The following is a 19,944-nucleotide window of genomic DNA, read 5'->3' as shown; positions in this document are numbered from 1 at the left end:
TTAAGTCTTATGCTAAAATCCATAATATGTTGCTACAATTTTTTACTTTCGATGTCAACTACATTATAGAGCTATTCAGTGTAAAGGGAGACACTTTGTATTGATCTAAATTTTAGTGATTTTTGTTAGTCTTTATTTTTGTTTATTGGTTCTGTATTTTATCCCTTTGTGTAATGAGCTTCCTAGAGCATTTTAAAAGTCAATCTGATACTAGTGAATTCTTCTGTTTTTGTTAATCTTGGCCCTTATTTCTTCCTTATTTTTTATTTTATATTTTAAACATCATTTTTATTGATCCTTTGAGAATTTTGCATAATGTACCCCACTCCCACTCATTTCCCAGTCTCTCTGTCTCCATCATTCACCCTTGTAGTGGCCCCCTCACCAGAAAAATTTTAAAAGAAATAATAAAAATATAATTAAAATAAAAAATACAAATAAGAATATAATTAAAAAAACAAAAAAGCAAAAACACAGCAAGCAAACAAAAAACAAGAAAAACCACTTTGCTCCTTTTTCTTTCCCTCCTCTCCATGACTTCTTCATTTGTCTTAGTGGCACTGGGAGCTGCTTCGTATCATGCAGTAGACTCTTGTCCAGACAGCTTCACTTGCAAATGTTCATGTGTCATGTATTGTCGGTCAGATTCAAGGCCTCTGACTTCTGGTATACCTTCAATGCTGGACCCTCACCAAATTTCTTCTCAGATATCATACTATTGCCCCAAATCTTGGAGCTCTTACGCCTATGGTTCCACAGGGCCAGTCCCTTTATGTACTTCAGCCCGTCATAGATGGAATAGATGTTGGGAGTTGTCAACTCAAAACAACCCTGGATGTGTGCCTGGATGGTAGTTGAGTAGGTCATATTAGGCTGCCGGGACCATCCCCCCTCAGGTGAAGGGTGGAGCCAGCTATCCCAAGTGCAGGGGACTAGCTCTCCTATGAGGGCAAGAGCAGGATAAGCTCTCTCTGAGCCAGTGAGGGTCAGGACCAGCTCAGCACAAACATCATATTTCAACACATGGTTCAACCTATTATTCAACACATGGTTTGAATGGGTCCCTGTGGTAAGATAAATGGACATCAACACAGACCCCAGCTGCACCAGGACCACAGGCCCAGACATGGTCAGCAACAGTAGCAGCTTGGGCTGGGTTGTCATCATGGTCCTGAGTGGTAGTGCAGCCTCTCAGTTGGGAATGGGCCCAGCAGTTGCATGATCCCTGGACTACAGCATGGCCCCAGGTGGTAGCCCAGACCCTAGGCAGTTTCATTGTCTTCAATGGTAACAGGAGCCATGGATATCAACACAGAACCAGGGTGCAGTAGGGCCAGTGACCTAGATATAGCTTTGGCCTGGATGTCACTATGACTTTGTGTGGCTGTGTAGGCTACCTCATGTGTATGACCCTGTTAGGAGCCTGACCCTCAGGCACCAACGTAGCCTCAGGTGTCAGCCCGGACCTTGGGCATCTATCTGCATTGACTTTGGTGGTAACAGGAACCATGGGCATTGCATAGACTCGACTGTGGTAGGGCTGTGACCCTCAGCAGCAGCTTGGGCCTGGGCAACACCCTGGCCCCCAGATCAACAAACCCCCTCTGTAGCGCACATCCCTCAGATCCCAACCTGGCCATAGCTTGCAGTTAGAACCTGGGCATTCTTGTGGCTTTTGGTGGCAACATGGGCCACAGACATCAGCACAGACTGCCCACCTGTAGTAGGGCCTTGGCAGCAGCCCAGCCTGGATGTACCCTGGATGGCAAGTAGGCCTCTCACCTCAGCCCCTTTATCACCACCTTCTCCTATTTTTTCTGTGTCTGTTCACAGGATATGAGCCATTCTGCCTCTCTCTCCCATACCACACCATACACTGGCTCACCATTGTGGTACCTGACAACCTGGAGCTACAAGGCACAGGGCTGTCCTGTAGTGTCTCCTCTCCGACCCAAAGCAAGTCACTTTGGGCAGGTGTGTGAGTGTTTACCAGGGTTTTTCTTTTAGGCCGCCAGCCAGCTCCCAAATCATAACACAGAGACTTACTAGTTTTGAATGCTAGGCCTAGCTTAGGCTCATTTCTGGCTAGTTCTTTTACCTTAAATTAACCTGTTCTCCGGTGCTGGACAGATAGCTCAGAGGTTAAGAACACTGGCTGCTCTTCTAGAGGTCCTGAGTTCAATTCCCAGCTCCCACATGGTGGCTCACAACTACCCCTAATGACATCTGGTGCCTTCCTCTGGCCTGCAGGCATACATGCAGGCAGAACACTGTATCTATAATACATAAATCTTAAAAAAAAAGAAAGTAGAAAAAAAGTTAACCTGTTTATCTACCTTTTGCCTTGGGCTCGTTACCTTTTTTCTGTATATCTTAATTTCACTGCTTCTCTGTGGTTGGCTGGCTGCTCTCTGACTTCTGGCCCCAGTCATCCCCCTTGTTCTCTCTTTTCTCTCTCCTTTCTTTTTTAGTCTAGATTTATCCTAGTCTTTCTGCCTCTACCCCTGCCTATCCTTTCTCTGCCTGGCTATTAGCTGTTCAACTCTTTATTTAGATCAGTCAGGTGCCTTAGGCAGGCAAGGTGAAACAGATGCAACACATCTTTACATAGTTAAACACACGTCTTTACAAATGCAGCATAAACATTTACACAGTTAAAGTAATATTCTGCTGAATAAGCAAATGCAACACATATTTGCCTAGTTAAAATAATATTTTACAAGTGTCCTTCCCTTCTTATTTTTAGTAGATTTTCTTTGGGCATAGAATTTAGGTTTATGCAGTTCTCCTTAGCACAGTACTTCTCAACCTATGGGTGGTGACCCCTTTGGGAGCTGAATGACCCTTTCACAGGAGTTGCATATCCAGTATTTATGTTACAATAATAACATTAGCAAAATTACAGTTATGAAGTAGCCATGAAATAATTTATGGTTGAGGGTCACCACACATGAAGAACTCTATTAAAGGCTGCAGCAAGTGTTAGGGAGGTTTAGAACCACTGATTTAGTACTTTGAGGATAGCACTGAATCATCTTATGATGACTGGATTATGATGAGAAAGCTGCTTTATTCTTTATCTTCCTGTATATAGTGTTTTTCTCTTTAGCTACCATTAGAATTTTTCTATTAATGTTTCGTTTTGTATGAAGAATTTGAATTGCTTTATTTTCTCTTGGGGGTAGTATAGGATTTCTTTATCTTGCTTGATGCCTTCTGAATCTCAGATGTATCTTTAACCACTTTGAAAACTTCTTAATTACTATTTTATTCTGCCTTTGCTTCTTTCTCCCTGGTATTTCATTCCTACACAGATTATATTATCTAGTGTTGGTTCTCTTGTATTAATTGTTCTTTTTTTATCCCACCTAAAAATAAGATTTTTTTCAAGAGTAGTTTAAAGAGTACTTTAATGCAAAGATGAGGGGAAAGTACAAAGATTTCTCATATATCCCCTGACCCTAGCCTTCTCCCTTACTGCTGTCTTCCATGGTGGTTAATTTGTTACAGTTGATGAGTTTACATTGTCAGATAGTCATATAATAAGCAGTTTACAGTGTGACTCAAACTGTGTGGTACATTCTGTGGGTTTGGAAAAATGAATAATGACATTTACTTCCCATTATATTATTATGTATAGCGATGCCCCTGATATTCTGATGTTCTAGTTACAATGTTTTTTTTTGTTTTTTTTATTATTTTTTCCTCTAGAGTCAAGTCTCTTGACAACCCTCAGATGGCTCCCTTAATTAAGATATATGCTTCCCTGCTCCCATATCCACCCTTCCTATATCCCAAGCATCCCATTCCCCCAGCTCTCCCCATTCTCCCCTTCATGCTTTTCTCTCCCCATCTCCTCTTGGCCCCGTCCCACCCCACCCCCAAGTTCCCAATTTTTGCCCAGCGATCTTGTCTACTTCCAATATCCAGGAGGATTACTATATGTTTTTCTTTGGGTTCACCATCTTATTATCTTCTTTGTTTTTTTTTTTTGTTTTTTTTTTTTTTTTTTTGTTTTTTGAGACAGGGTTTCTCTGTAGCTTTGGAGCCAGTCCTGGAACTAGCTCTTGTAGACCATGCTGGTCTCGAACTCACAGAGATCCGCCTGCCTCTGCCTCCCGAGTGCTGGGATTTCTTCTTTTGTTTTGTTTTGTTTTTTGTAGACAGAGTTTCTCTATAGCTTTGGAGCCTGTCCTGGAACTACCTCTTGTAGACCAGGCTGGCCTTGAACTCACAGAGATCCACCTGCCTCTGCCTCCCGAGTGCTGGGATTAAAGGCGTGCACCGCTAGTTTCTTATGTATAGTGATGCCCCTGCTGTTCTAGCTAGTTTTCTGTTGCTGTGATGACTAAGAGCATGACTAAGAACATGATGACTAAGAGCAACTCGAGGAGGAAAGAGCTTGTTTTAGTTTACAGTTTTAGGACACCTAAAGGACAGCCAGGGCAGAAACTCAAGACCGAACTGAAGCAGAAGTTCATGGAGGAACACTCCTTACTGACTTGTTCTTCGTGGCTTGCTTAGCCTGCTTTCTTCTGTCACCTTGCCTAGGAGTGACACCACCCATAGAGGCTGGTTCCTTTCTCACCAATTGGCAACTAGGAAAATGCCCTACAGACTTGTCTACGGGGTATCCTGATAGAGGTATCAGTGTGAGGAAGAACATAGGACTGTTTGAAGACTTTGAGTTCAGATCCCCCTCTGCCCCCCGGTTATTATTATTTATCTGGAAGTAATATTTTCTGTGCGTTTGATGTGATTGGTTTAATTTTCATCTCAGTAGCAATGAGAGCCAGAATTAATTTGAGACAACATATGAAAATGAAGCTTGAGCCTTGACTCTTCTGTAGTAGGCTCTCAGCAGAAGAGTTGAAGCAAAGAGAGGGTTTCCTTTAGTTAATGCTTGTGGAAATTTCAGTCCATCTCAGCAGGAAGGGCATGGCAGACTAGAGAAGGAAACAGTGGAAAGAAGTGTAGAACTGAGCCAGGGCAAAGTAGGGCAGCCAAGTACATGTGCCCTGTGACCGACTTCCTCCATCCAGGCCTGACTTTCTGCCCTTCACCCCTAGTGTGTCAGCATATGAAGGCCCTTCATCAGATCAGGCTATTACTATGTAGTTGTCTCTGGAAGCACTTCACAGCTGGCACAGGGCGTGTGTGTGCTTCATTTTCTCCATGTGCCTTAATACAATCAGCTTGGTAATGCTGACTAGCAATTTGTGGTAATATTGACTAGCCATTTGTGAGGGTAGTGAAGATTTTTACTTAGTTTTAAGTAAATAACAAATGAATTGTTAAGAAACTGTCCACTCAGGGGTGGACATGCTTTTCTTTCCTGACTTTTTCCTTCAGTAGAACTGCGTTAGTGTATTTGTAATCATTTGGTTTTGAAGGTATGACCATACCCTTTCTGTACTCAAGCAGTGAATCTGAGATGTGCTAAAAACAAATGCATTTTAGAAAAATAGTTTGAATTTGGTATTGCCTGATGCTGGATAAATAGGAAGTAGACTCCTTTCATCCAAACCAGAATTGACGATAATTTATAATGTAGCAAAGTGCTTTTGTTGTGTTAGAAGTATAGCTAGAATAAGGAATGTTTTACCTGTACCCCATTTTCTGGTGTGGGAAGACCTATGAAGATTACATGTTGTCCTAACAGTCTTGCTTTTTCCTGCTGATGTGTTACTGTCATAAATGGGAAGCATTATTCTTCTCCGAAAAATGCTATTTCTATTAAATATTCACATGTTAAAAACTTTTGATGATTTATATTATGTTTATTTGATACAGATATATGGCTTTTCTTTAACAAGGTGATCCCTTCATTTATTCATGATACCAAAGTACCTTTCTAGCTAAGAAAGCATAATTTATATGGGCAGTGGTACCTGGGATCTGTCAGATAAAATAGAGAAATTGTTAGATGGAGTTTAATACACACTCAGATAATAAAAACAAAAGAAATAACAGCAATAAAGTCTGTCTTTACCAAAATATAAATATACTAGGTCAGTTCTCAGGGCTATTTTCTAGGACAAATGAATAGCTTTTAAACCTAAAGCACTGTTAAGTAAAGTCATAAAGAAAGAAAAAGAAATGTAAGCATTAATGGTTTCTGGTTTAAATACCAGCTTATTTTGGAAAAAGTGATCGTGCTCCAAAAATTGCTACAATTTCTATTGAAAATTTGACTTTGTTGTTGCCTACAGATGTCCTGGTAATTGGGCAGACTATTCTACTAAGCTTTGCCGACTGCCGTAGTTCACCTTTGCTGCTGTGGTAGACACCACAGCCAAAAGCACCTTGAGGAGGAGAGGTTTATTTTACTTCCTGCTCATCAAGAGGGGAAGTCAGAGCAGGAACTCAGGCAGGATCTGAAGCAGAGTCTGTGGAGGAGCCCTGACTTGCTCCTTCAGGTTACTCAGCTACCTTCTTTATATGTTTCAGGCCCCCTTGCCCAGGGGTGCCATTGCCCTGCATGGGCGAGATCCTCCCATGCCAATCATTAATTAAGAAAATGTCCCACAGACTTGCCTACAAGACAGTCTGATGTGGGTTTTTTTCTGAGGTTTCTTCTTCATAGACGATCTTAACTTTCATTAAGTTGACCCTCCCAAAAGTAGTACACTGATATAATATCTTTAAATATATTCTTTATTATTTTCCTTTTCATTGTGTTAGGTCATTATGCGTCTGTACACAGTCATGTATGCTTGGAAGTTTAGTGGTAATACCAGTGTATAGTTGATTATGTTCCTGCTTATGGATTTGATGACTGAGAAGACTGAGTTTGTAGCTATTTGTAGCAGGGAGAAATTTATAGGTAAAATTTATCAGAGGAGAGTCTTTAGAGGAAAAGTTTCAGATGCTGTACTTGATTGGCTGACTCCTAAAAGTAGGCATGTGTGGAACACACATTAAACTTCCTAGATGTTGTTCTTGATCTCAAACATGCCTGCTCCAGCTCCTATCTGCTATAAGGAAAGATGGTTGGATTTTGAGTTTAGTTACATGCTTCAGAAAGCATTCCTCAGAGGACAGAACTGTATGGAAAGTCTCAATGCAGTTTACAGTGACCAGGCTTCAGTTCACATCACTAATGTCTGAGGAAACAAGGGAAAATGTTATCTGTCCCTCTTCCTCTCTCCTCCCCTCCTCTCCTCTCCTCTCCTCCCCTCCCGTCCCCTCCCTTTCCCCTCCCCTCCCCTCCCCCCCTCCTCCTTCCCCTCCCCCTCCCCTCCTCTCTGTCTCTGTCTCTGCCTCTGCCTCTCTTGGTTTTAGTTTTTTTTATTTACAGCTATGCTCAGTGACATCAAAAAATATTCTTGAAGTTATTGTATAGATGAAAATCTTAGTAAAAATGAGGTCAGATAAAGAACAACATTGGAAAGTCTAGAAATGAAGTATATGGTAACTAAATTTGTTTTTTATTGTTTACACCTGTCATTGAAAATAACATCACTAGACTTGAAAATAGAGCAAATTAAATTATTTAGCATAAAGAAAGATAATAAAATTGGAAAGGAGAAAAAAAGGCAAGTGCTAATGTTAAAATGTATATGTACTTTGAATGGGGGTTGTTAAAAAACAACAGCCATATTGTTCTGTTTTGGTGGCAGACCTAAAATTGAAAACATGTTTTCTTCATGTGTATCTTAGTTAGGGTTTATGTTGCTGTGATACAACACCATGACTAAAAGCAACTTGGGGAGGAAAGGATTTATTTCAGCTTACAGTTAGTTGTCTATCAGGAAGGGAAATCAGGGCAGGAACCCAGAGGCAGAAACTGAAGGAGAGGCCATAGAGGAACAGTGCTTCCTTACTGGTTTGCTCTCTATGTCTTGCTCAGCTACCCCTCTTATACGTCACAGGACCACCCATAGTAGGCTGGGCCCTCTCACCTTAGTCATTAATCAAGGAACCCACAACAGTCTTGCTTATAGGCTAATAGAGACATTTTCTCAAAGTTCCCACTTCCCAAATGACCCTGACTGCGTCAGGCTGACAGAAACCTTAACTAGGGCAACATGACTAAGTGCCTGTCATCTAGCTAGACACCAGAGATAGAAAGAAAAGTTTGGAAGCACTGAAAGAAAATGACACTATGGAAAACTATAAATAATTGAAACCATGAGATTATTTTTCATCTAATACTTTAAAATGATGTATTTACTTCAAACAAACAATAAAACCAATCCAGAATATTTTATTGCAGTATGTAACTATAATGTATATCAGCTATGAAATAAGATAGAGTGATTGAGAAAATGACCTACATAATTTGAAGCTTTTACATTTTATAGGAACTTGTGCAATATAACTGATAGTCTGAAAAGTTAAGGATTTTACCCTAAGAAATTTTTTTTTTTTTTTTGGTTTTTCGAGACAGGGTTTCCCTGTAGTTTCTAGAGCCTGTCCTGGAACTAGCTCTTGTAGACCAGGCTGGCCTCGAACTCGGAGATCCGCCTGCCTCTGCCTCCCGAGTGCTGGAATTAAAGGCGTGCGCCACCACCGCCCGGCCTACCCTAAGAAAATTTAAAAATAATCAAAAGATGTGTGCCTCTAAATGATTTCCAGAAAAAAAAAATCATGTAAGTAAAAAAAGAAAAAAGAAAAAAAAAAGGCAAACAGGAAGGCCTAGAGGGACCCCTCAAAAGTCTGGAGGTGATAAACAGAAAACTAAAAGAGTAGGGTGTATAGCTCAGCTGTAGAGCATGTGCTTGGCATGTTTGACATCCTGGGTTGCATGTTCATCATCAGGGATGAAAGCAGGAGCTCACTGTTCACTGTCTGTAAGACATAATTTGTACAGAGAGCTTGAACATCAATGGATGGGAGAAGGTACAGGGTACAAATAGTAAACCTAAAATGCACGCTTAATTAAGAAAGTAGACTTCACAATAAAAATTCCCATGAGATGAAGGATGCTCCATGACAAAGGATACTACATTGGGAAGATAAAACAATCCCAACATTAAAGCAATAACTTACTCTATTTTGGGCACCTCATAACAGAGCTACAAATGCACAAAACAAAAGTGGGTAGAATTCATTTTTCTTTTGAATTATTAAAGTAAAAAGGCAATTCCAAAAGAACAGTTGGATCTTTCAATGTTTTTTACAAAATTGATAGGACAGAGAGACAGAAAATTAGTAATGATGTCCAAGTCCTTAGTGACAGTAACAACTCTGTTAAGTGAATTGTTTATAGAACACCGAGCAACTACAGAATACATAGTCTTTTCTAGTACACAGGATATTTATATCCTGGACAACAAAGCAAGTTTTAATCAAATTATAAAAAAAGTTAAAAGAGCTCTTGGTACATGGTGGCTCACTATAATCCCAGTACTTCTGGAGGCTGAACTGCAAAGTTCAACCTCTTGAACTAATAAACACATCAAATAAAGAATTGCAAGGGAAATTGAAAGCTTTATAAAATTGGCTCTTGGAAAGTATCAATAAAATTGAATATATACATATAGGTGTATATGTATATATATTAAAAGCTTTAAATATATACCTATATACATATGGGTATATAGGTATATATTAAAAGCTTTTATATATATACCTATATATAGGTATATGTGTATATGCATTAAAAGCTTATATATATATATGAATATTCATATATATATATGAAGGAAGTAATAGAAGATGGCTTACCAAATGTGGAATGAATGCTATTTTCATGGTTAGGCTATCATCCTGGACATCATAGACATTGTTGGGAGTACTAAGGTTCTTGGGCTCAGGGGGAAAGCAGGATTATTAAGCAATTAGGATTGTCTATTCAAATGAAGAGAAGTATAAAGTATAACCTGTTTTTCACCAAGAAAGTTGGGAATGGGGGTGGTCAGTAACCTGGTGATCTGTACTATCTGTAAGCAGGGTAAGAAATGATTAATAGTCTAAGTGACCTTTGCATTATCTGTATAACCAGGGGCTCCCCCAAGCTCCCCCAACCAGGACCATAGATGGCTAATAGCGCAGATGACCAGATTCTCCCCAGGGCCTTAAGATAATGCATGTAGCCTATCTCTAGCACCCATCTTCTTGGAAGAAGCTGCATGTACTTTGAGAAGTATGCCTCCTTGTGCAGAGGGCATTGTATTACACTAGGAAACTTTTTTCCAAATTGTACTGTACTTAAATATGCTTGCAATAAACTGCCTGTTGTCAAACTCTAGAAGTGTGAACCAACACCAGCTAACTAAGCCATGTTGAACTGGAATTCCTTCTTGTCTCAGGCGATCATTATTCTGCAGCCCTAGTGTTTGCAGAGACCCCCACAAGACATTAAAAACATAATAGTAGAATGTGCCAAATATTATTTTGTAGACAAAGATTTTAGGTAAAATGGAAAAGTTTTCTGAAAAAGATCTATTAAAATTGATTCATGAAAAAGCAAAAACCATGAATAACCTTGTATATATTAATATTAATTCCAAGGTAAATTGTTTTATTGATTAGTCTTACCAGATATGGAAGGCAAGAAAATTCAGTCTAATACAGTTCTTTTTAAATGAATAGTTTAGAAGTCATTTATTTACTAACTTCCTATTTTTCTGCCTTAGGCTGTAAATGGTGGGGAGTGGGACTAGCCCCTAGGGTCCTTTCAGGCCCTCATAGAAGTGTGTATCCAGGTGGAGGTGGAGTCTCCTGGCCTGGTTCTCACGCAGTATTTCTCTCTTGGGCTTTCTGCTTCTCCTCCTCCTTTATTTTTAGTTAGTGTTCATTAATTGCACAAAATAGTGGCTTTTGTTGTGCCGTTTTGGCATGTGTGTGATGTACTTCAATCACACTAATACTTACCTTGCATCTTTTTGCCCCCATCTCCAGTAGTTTCCTGCCCACCTTCCCGGTAGTAGCTCCCTTCCTTTTCTCAGACAGTCCTACTTCCATGGCTTTGCTTTGAATCTGGATTCCACATGTAAATTAAAACAGACTAGATTTGTCTTTCTGAGTCTGAGTTAGTTTGCTTAACATGAAGATGATTCGTTTCAGTTCCCTGCAAATGACATAATTTTGTTCCTTGTCTATATGTATGTATATAAAAAACTTCATTATGCATATTGATCCATTTATCTGTTGATGTGCGGCACATTGGCGTTTTACATAATTTGGCTATTGTCCTTCAGAAGTCTGGAAAGAAAGTCTTGTGTGGGTGTTAGTGATTGACTGAGGTCCTGTAAACTCTGCACTCCATAAGGAGTGCCTTCCATTCTTCTGAGGCCATAGAGACAATAATGTCAAAGCCCAAACAACAAAGCAAAAAGAACCTTACAGATTTGTAAACTCTGTGAGCATATAAGAAAAAATATTGAACAAAAAATTAGTAATCAGCCAGTAAGAATATGGAAAAAAGTCCCACGTATAAGTTTATACAAGAAAACAAAGATGATTTAAGATCAAAACAGTTGATATAATTTGCCATGTTAATTAACAAAGTAAAGAAGAAAAATAATGAATTGTTTGTATAATTCAGCAAAACAAATATTTTGATGAAAAGTATTATTAGAAATAGTACAGTCATTTATGTTTCACATTTTAGTAGCATTGCAGTTTTAACACAAAATAAAGACCATATTATATTGTACATTTTTCTTCTTTAGATGCCTTCAAGTTTTTGAGATGTCCAGTTATATTGTATTCAAATTTTACTTTGTAAATTTTGCTTCCTAATATTAAATAACCAGAAACACACATGTACTGCCTCCCCAAAATAACTAAATCAAATAGAGACGTATTTACAGCAACTCAAGGGCATCTATCCAAACTATATTACAGCTTTCTGTCGCTGTTGTTAAATCTGAAATAAGCTTGCATGTTAATGAAGATTTCATGGCCTCGTTGTTTCTTCTTAGATTTTGTTTTTCTATTTTTTTTGTATGCACATGTGTGTGGGTGTACATGTGTGTGAGTACATGTGGAAACCTGAATTTTCTTGTGTGCTCATGTGTGTGTGGTTAGGAGGTGCTTATATGTGCAAGTACATATGGCGGGCTGGGGTTAACGGTGGGAGTCATCCTGGATTGCTCTTCTACCTTAAAGAAGTAGGGATTTTCAGTCACACCCAGAGCTCTCCAGAATGGCTTGTTAGACAGCTCGCTCTGGGGATTCACTGTCTTCAGCTTCAGTTTCTAGATTTAAGATGGACTGCCCTGTCCACTCAGCACTTATGTGAGTTTTTGGAGGTTTGGACACTAACCTTGGTTCTTTCATGTCAAATGCTTTAGCCGCTGATCCATCTTCCTAGCCCTCTCTTAGATCTTTTTTTGGGGGGGGCAAGTAAAAATACAAATGACATGAACCCCCAAACTATGTCCTTTCTTTGCAGTGATGTGGATTGAGGATTTTGCATACTGGCAAACCTTCCTTAGTATCTACTTTGCAGATATCCAGTCTACATACTCTACAGGAAGAATGACATGTAGCACTTACTGCAAGGCTTCCATGTCAATTGTACATTGTGGTCAGAGATGGCAACAAGCAGTATTTACCTATAACTTATAATTTATGATTATTCATGTTTTTGTCTCAGATATTCAAGACTAAAGCAGTGCAGTTGGCTGAGAAGCTCCTTCCTGCCTTTAACACACCTACTGGCATTCCCTGGGCAATGGTGAATCTGAAAAGGTAAACTCTACTTTATTTCATTATGTATGCTCCAAATTAATTAACTGAATTTTGATATTTTTATTCATGGAGATTTTCAGTTATCTACTTCCACTATGCTTTTCAAGGTTTATTTTTCTCTGTATATGTAGTTGAAAATCAAAACCTTTTTTTAATTTTTAAACTGTGTCCTTTTCTTTGAGACAGATCATTCCAGTTTTGAATATTTGTCTCCAGTTCTGTTTAGTACTGTATTCAAAGTATTTTCCTCTCCTTTTCTTCTTCTTCTTCTTCTTCTTCTTCTTCTTCTTCTTCTTCTTCTTCTTCTTCTTCTTCTTCTTCTTCTTCTTCTTCTTCTTCTTCTTCTTTTTTTGGTTTTTCGAGACAGGGTTTCTCTGCAGCTTTAGAGCCTGTCCTGGAGCTAGCTCTTGTAGACCAGGCTGGTCTCGAACTCACAGAGATCCGCCTGGCTCTGCCTCTGCCTCCGCCTCCGCCTCCCGAGTGCTGGGATTAAAGGCATGCACCACCATCGCCCGGCTTCCCCTTTTCTTCTTACATGCTGCATACCATTCTTCTAAGGCAAAATAGAAAGTAGCCTAGAAATCAGGACTGTCTGCTGTTGATGCCATACTAAGGACAATGATAGAAGCTCCTAGTATAGTGTTTAGGCTCAAGGCTGAGCACGAATCCTTAAAATAATCATCTATTTCATTTGGAAACACTGATAAAATGCTTTCTCTGTATTACTTTATGTAAGTCATACAAAAGTTTGGATGATGTCAATTTTTTACATTTGTATTTGTATCCTTTATGCTGTCTGAAATATTGCTGTTTAGGTTTTCTCCAGGTAGCATTTGTTATTCATTTATCATAATGTCTACATCTCTAAACTATAGGAAGTACCTTAGGACAGTTGGGCACATTTCTCTCTCTGTAGGTGTGAACATGTGACACTCTAGATCGTAAGCCCTTGTTGTAACTAAGTTTGCAACTATTTTCTCCTGTCCCATGAACAGTTGCCTTCATGAGCTGGCTGTTGCCTTTGCTGTGTGTTAGTATTAATGTAACTCCTAATAGTTATCCTGTTTCCTTCCTTCTCATAACCCTAACTGCCTTTGAATTGATAGAGAGTACAGTTTGGAACTGATGGAGGAGTGTCTATGTGTTACTTTCATTATTAATAAAGAAAACTGCCTTGGCCCTTTAAGAGAACAGAAAATTAGGTAGGCGGAGTAGACAGAACAGAATGCTGGGTAGCAGGCAAGTTCATTTTTACTGTTTTTATTTACCTCATTATCTTTATTAAACAGATGTTATAGGCATCCCACTTACACAGCCATCTTTTCAATGAGATTACACTTGGTATTGTATGGCTTAGTGTAAAAGACAGAAGCATTGCGGCCACACTTGTTCATTTCTCCCTCTTCCTATCAATTACCTGTGTTTTAAAATGAATTACATCTGATGCATTTTAATTGCAAAATAACAGTTAAAATATTTTTTAAACTGCCATATATATATGTATATATTTCAATGACAGTATGAGACATAGCAGTGGTCTCCAAATGTTAATATCTAGAACTTTTATTTAAAGTTCTCTTTTTTACATTTAAAAAATATTTGTGTGTTGGGCCACAAGGTGGTGGTGCATGCGTTTAATCCCAGCACTTGGGAGGCAGAGGAAGGTAAATCTCTGTGAGTTCAAGGCCAGCCTGGTCTACAAGAGCTAGTTCCAGGACAACTAGGACTGTTACACAGAAAAACCCTGTCTCAGAAAACAAAACTAAACAAAAGAAAAAAAATTGTGTGTGTGTTGTGCATATATGCATGCATCTTCATGGGTGCTATGGAATACACATGGCGGCCAGAGGACAGCTTAAGGGAATTTATTTTCTCTTTTTACCATGTGGGTTCTAGGAATCAAATTCAGGTGGTCAGGCTTGGTGGGAAAAGAAACCTTTACCCACTAAGCCATCTTCCCAGACTTTATTTCTTTTAATTGTAAACTTTTAAAAGATTTGTTTTTATGCTTAATTCTGTGTGGTTCTTTGTGCATGTGAGTGTAAAGCCAGCTCTTCTGACTTCCGTGGATCTGGATCTCCTAGAGCTAAAGTGACCCGCAGTTGGGAGACACTTGATGTGGGTGCTGAGACCCCACAAAGGCTTTCCACTGCTAAACCAGCCTTCTGGTTCCTGGCCTTCATTTCTATTTCAAGATCTAAGGTTTAATCTGTTATTCACATCAGCCTGAAGAGGTTTATCTTACAGCGCTAGTGTCTTGGTATGGACATATCAAAGATCTCCCTCATCTAGGAAGCCTTTTGTTTTCCTTTCATTCTTTTCTTTCTTTTTTGATTATTTTATTTTATATGTATGAGTATTTTGTCTGTATGTGTGTTATGTGCACCACATGCATGCTCTGATGCCCCAGGAAGTCAGAAGAGAACATTGATTCCCTGGGACTGGAGCTAAGGCTGTGTAGATGCTGGATCTGGAAAGAAACCTGGGTCCTCTGTAAGAGCAACAAGGACTCCTAACTTCTGAATCACCTTCCAGCCCCAGTCTGATATTTTTTAAACAGGAAAGGTGTACATTGTCATCATGGAGAAAGCATCAGCCTTGTGACACAGATCTGCCTCTGAAGTTACATAGAGAAACGATGTGGGCAGGTCTTTAGGCTTTGTGTATGTTGTAGGCTATTATGAATAGGCCACAATCTAGTGAATTACTGTCTTAAAACTGGATTTCTCTCCTAGCATTTGAAGTCTTTTTGTTTTAAAAATTAATTATTTAAGATAGCATTTACCAGAGGTTTTAATTATGGCATCTTTACATACCTTTATGTATCATATTTTCTGTTCATTCCTCCCATTTTTTCAGTGACCTCCCACATCACCTGCATCTCCATGGGATTGCTTCCTTTCTTCTCCTAATAGTCCTACTTCTGTTTTCATATCACATCGATTTTATCACCTCTTTTCTCTTTCCTTAAGATCTCTTTCTCTTCTCTCACTATCCCCTTTCTAGTTTCAAGATCTATACACACGAGTTTGCACACATATACATATGTGTAGGTACAAATATAATTTTTAATTTAATATAATGATTTCTAGTTTCTTTCATTCACTACAGATATCATTTTGTTTAATTTATCTCTATGGCTAAATAAAATTTCACTTGTACATGTACCGGATTTTCTTTATCCATTTATCTGTTTGTGGATATCTAGGCGGGTCCCATTGCTTGGACTTTGTGAATAACACGCAATACACATGAATGTGCAAGTATCTCTCTATATATATTGACTTAGAGTTCTTCAAGTATATAACCCAAAAGTGGTATGACTGGGTCATATGGTAATTCTATTTTTCACTTTTAAAAAATGTGTGTATGTGTTTGGGATGCAGTGCAAGTATGTATATATGTGTGCACATAGTATGCAGACCAGGTTAGCCTAAAGTGTCATTCCCTATTCAGACAGGATTTCTCTCTGGCCTGGGGCTCGCTTATACTGGAGTGGTTGGCCAGTAAGCCTCACCTATCCCTGTCTACCCAGCACTGGCATTACAAACATTGCCACTGTGCCTGGTTTTTGTTATTGTTGTTGTTTTGGTTTTTCACATGCGTTCCGGCATCAAACTCAGCTCCTCATGCTTGCATGGCATGCACTTTAATCTCCCCAGCCCTGTTTTAGCTTTTTGAGAAACCTCTGATTTCCATAGTATCTGTACAATTTACATTCCTGATAGTTCCCCATCTACTCACCGCTCTGTCTGTCTCTCTTTCTTTCTTTTTCCCCCTATATGGTAGCCACTCTAACTGGGGTACGATGTAATCTCAAAGTAGTTTCAATTTATGTTTTCCTTATTGCTAAGGACTCCAAATACTTTTCTCAGTTATTTATTGAACATTCTTTTGAGAGCTTTTGAAAATTGGCTTCATTATTAGTACATTTATTGATGATTTTTTTCTTTGGTATGTAATTTTCACAGTTCTTTGTGTATTCTAGCTATTAAAATTCCCTGCCTGATTGTGTAGTTGGAGAAGAAATTTTTTTTCCATTCTTTAGATTATCCGTTCATTCTGGTGACTGTTTCTTTTGCTATGAAGAAGTCTTTTAATTTTATGTAATCTCATTTGTCAATTCTTAGGATTATGTTCTATGCTATTGGAGTGATTGTTGATATCCTGAAGTGTTTTACCTACGTTTACTTCTAGTGATTCCATGTTTATGTTAAGGTCTTTGATCCATTTTGAATGTTTTTTTTTTTTTGTACAGAGTGAGAGATAGGGATCTAATTTTATTTTTCTGCATGCTAGGAGAGGTTTTCCTGGCACCATTGTTACCAAGGTTATCCTTCCCCAAGTTTATACTTTTGACACCTTTGTCAAAATTAGGCAGCTGTAGCTCTGTGGGTTTGTTTCTGGGTCTTCTGTTCCTTTGGTTTATGTAGTGATATTTCATTTGTATTTTAATAAATAAAGCTTGTCTGAAGACCAGACTGCAGAACAGCCACACCAGTCAGCCATACAGGCCAGGCAGTGGTGGCACATACCTTTAATCTTAGCAGCCACACTAGTTAGCCATAGATGCTGAGCCGAGCGGTGGTGGTGCATGCCTTTAATCTCAGCACTAGAGAGGAATATGAGGTTGGATGAAACAGGAACTCGCTCTTCAGTCTGAAGATTTCATAGAGGAAAGAGCTCTCTAGTGGCTGCTTCTTTGATCTTCAGCTGGAACCCCAGTGTCTGTCTCTGGATATTCATGCTACAGGTTTACATGTCTGTTTTTATACCAGTACCATTCTGTTTTGCTACTAACGCTTTGTAATAGAACTTTGTTATCTCCAGCATTGTTCTTTCTGTCTAAGAATGCTTCAGCTACTCAGGGTCATTAGTGTTTTCATATAAACCTTAGGATTTTTACTTCTAGTTCTGTGTAGAATGATACTGGGATTTTAATGGGGAATGTGTTGTATATGTAGATAGCATTAGGGAATATTTGTATTTTGCAATATTAGTTCTGCCAGTTTATGAGCAAGTAGGGTTTTGCTTCTTCTGATATCTTTGGTTTTTCATGATTATCTTAAAGGTTAGATTGTAAATGTCTGTCACCTTCTTGCTTGGGTTTATTCCTGGATTATTTCTGAAGGTATTATAAATGAGAATTTTCCAATTTTAAACCAAATTGATATGTTATATAGAAAAACTACTAAATATTGTATATTTATTTTGTATCCTGCTTCTTGGCTAAAAGCATTTATCAGTTATAAATATTGGTGGAGTCTTCTGAGTCTTTTAAATTTAGTTCCATGTTCTATGTAAACAAGGATAATCTGACTTTTTCCTTTCCTATTTGTGTCCCTTTGGTTTCTTTTTCCTGATACATTGCATACGATGTTGAGTAGTATATTGAAGTTGGCACCTGTATCTTTCCGAATATCAGAGGAAATGCTCCCAGTTTTCCTGCATTTAGTATAGTGTCTGTAGTCTTGTATGTAGTCTTTATTATGTTGAAATATGTTCCTTCTATTCCTAGTATCTTGTTGGCTTTTGTCTTTGAAGGGGTTTGAACTTTGTCAAAGGCCTTTCTGCATTGATTGGGTTTGTGTGTGATTTCTGTCTTTAGGTTTATTTATATGCTGTTACACTTGTTGGTTTCCATGTGTTAAACCAACTTTGCATCCCTGTAATGACATGAACTTAGTCATGGTCTTTCTGATATACTTTTAAATCTGATTAGCAGGAAATATTTTAGAATATTTATGCCTATATTCATCAGGGATATAAATCTATAGTTCTCTTTTTTGTTGTTGTCTTTATCCAGTTTTGTTAGTAGGGTGATATTGGCGTCATGAAGAAGTGTTCTTTCCCTTACTGTTTTATGAAACAGTTTGTGGAGCATTACTGTTAGCTGTTGTTTAAAAGTTTGCTGGAATTTGACATTGGATCCATCTACTTCTGGGCTTTTGTTTATTGAGAAACATTACTATTCTTTTAATCTCAGTGGTTATTATGGGCCAGCATGGACACCCACACCCACCCCCCCACACACACACACGCACGCACGCATGCATGCACACACATGAGCACTTGTGTGTGTGTGTGTGTGTGTGTGTGTGTGTATGTCCTTTTGATGTAATTTTGGTAGGTTATATGTGTCTAAGAATTTCTTTGTGCTTTACAGATAACTAATTTTATGTTATAGATTTTTGATGTATTCATTTTTTTCTGTTTATTTGGACTTCACTAGAGTCTGTAGTAACTGTTTTTAATCTCTAATTTGAATTAATTTGAGTTTTCTCTCCCCTTGGATAAATTTGTCCAGTTGTCAATATGGTTTGTTTTCAAAGAGCCAGTTCTTTGCCTGATTTTTATGTATATTTCTTTCAGTTATTTAATTTCTGTCATGATCTTCATTATTTCCGACATTTGTTTTTAGGTTCTCTCTCTCTCTCTCTCTCTCTCTCTCTCTCTCTCTCTCTCTCTCTCTCTCTCTGTGTGTGTGTGTGTGTGTGTTAAATGTTGAGTTGTATCGCTAGGTTATTTGAGATTTTTCTGATTTATTTTTATTTTCTGTATATTTTTGTTATTTAATGTAAGTACTCGTATATCTAAAGTTCCCCTTTAGAACTACCTTCACTGTGGCCCAAACCTTTTGATAAATTGTATATCCATTTTCATTTGCTTCTAGAAATTTAAATTTTCTTCCTGCCTTCTTTAATGACTCACTGGTCATTAAAGAGTATACCCTTTAGTCTTCATGTGTTTGTAGTTTCTTGTTTTTTTTTTCTAGCTATTGATTTCTAGTTTTATTGAACTGTAGTCTGATGAGATACAAGAGATTTTTGGTTCTTTTTGTTTGGTCTGCATGTCCTTATTGGTGAATTGAGGTCATTATTATTAAGAGGGGTTTATGAGTTCCTGTAATTTTGTTGTTCTTCTGTTTGGAGTATAGTAATTATCATTATTATTATCTTACTTTCTTGTCTATTAGTATCAGGGGTTTGCTTGTTTACTGCATTGGACATAATGGATTCTTCCCTAAGTCTCCTTTGTTTGGTTACCATTTTTCCTCTCAAGAAATTTATTCTTTCTGGTGCTCTTGGGAATAAGGCTGACTTTTTTCTTCCTCTTTGCATACTGTTCCTTTGAGTATTTTCTGCACTGCTGGCCTAGTGATCATGGCCGACCTCAGTGTATGCTTCTCTTAAAATGTTCTTATTTCCCTACCAATTTTGAGGTGACTGCCTGGATATAATTTAGTGAATTGATATTTACCTTAAGTGTTGTAAATGTATTCCATGTTTTCTGGCTTTT

General features: G+C 38.3%; 1 protein-coding gene across 1 annotated transcript in view; it reads left to right on the top strand.

Annotated features, from left to right (window-relative positions):
- Man1a2 (mannosidase alpha class 1A member 2) overlaps nucleotides 1-19,944 on the top strand; it is a 112,156-nt gene that overhangs the window by 34,471 nt on the left and 57,741 nt on the right. The window contains exon 6 of the mRNA XM_038311169.2: nucleotides 12,551-12,645. Coding sequence (XP_038167097.1) covers nucleotides 12,551-12,645 — 95 coding nt within the window. The remainder of the gene's footprint in view (nucleotides 1-12,550; nucleotides 12,646-19,944) is intronic.

Source organism: Arvicola amphibius, chromosome 14 (genome assembly GCF_903992535.2).
Source record: "Arvicola amphibius chromosome 14, mArvAmp1.2, whole genome shotgun sequence".
NCBI classification, from domain to species: domain Eukaryota; kingdom Metazoa; phylum Chordata; class Mammalia; order Rodentia; family Cricetidae; genus Arvicola; species Arvicola amphibius.
Note: the sequence above shows the minus strand (reverse complement) of the source record. Positions and strands in the feature narration are given on the sequence as shown.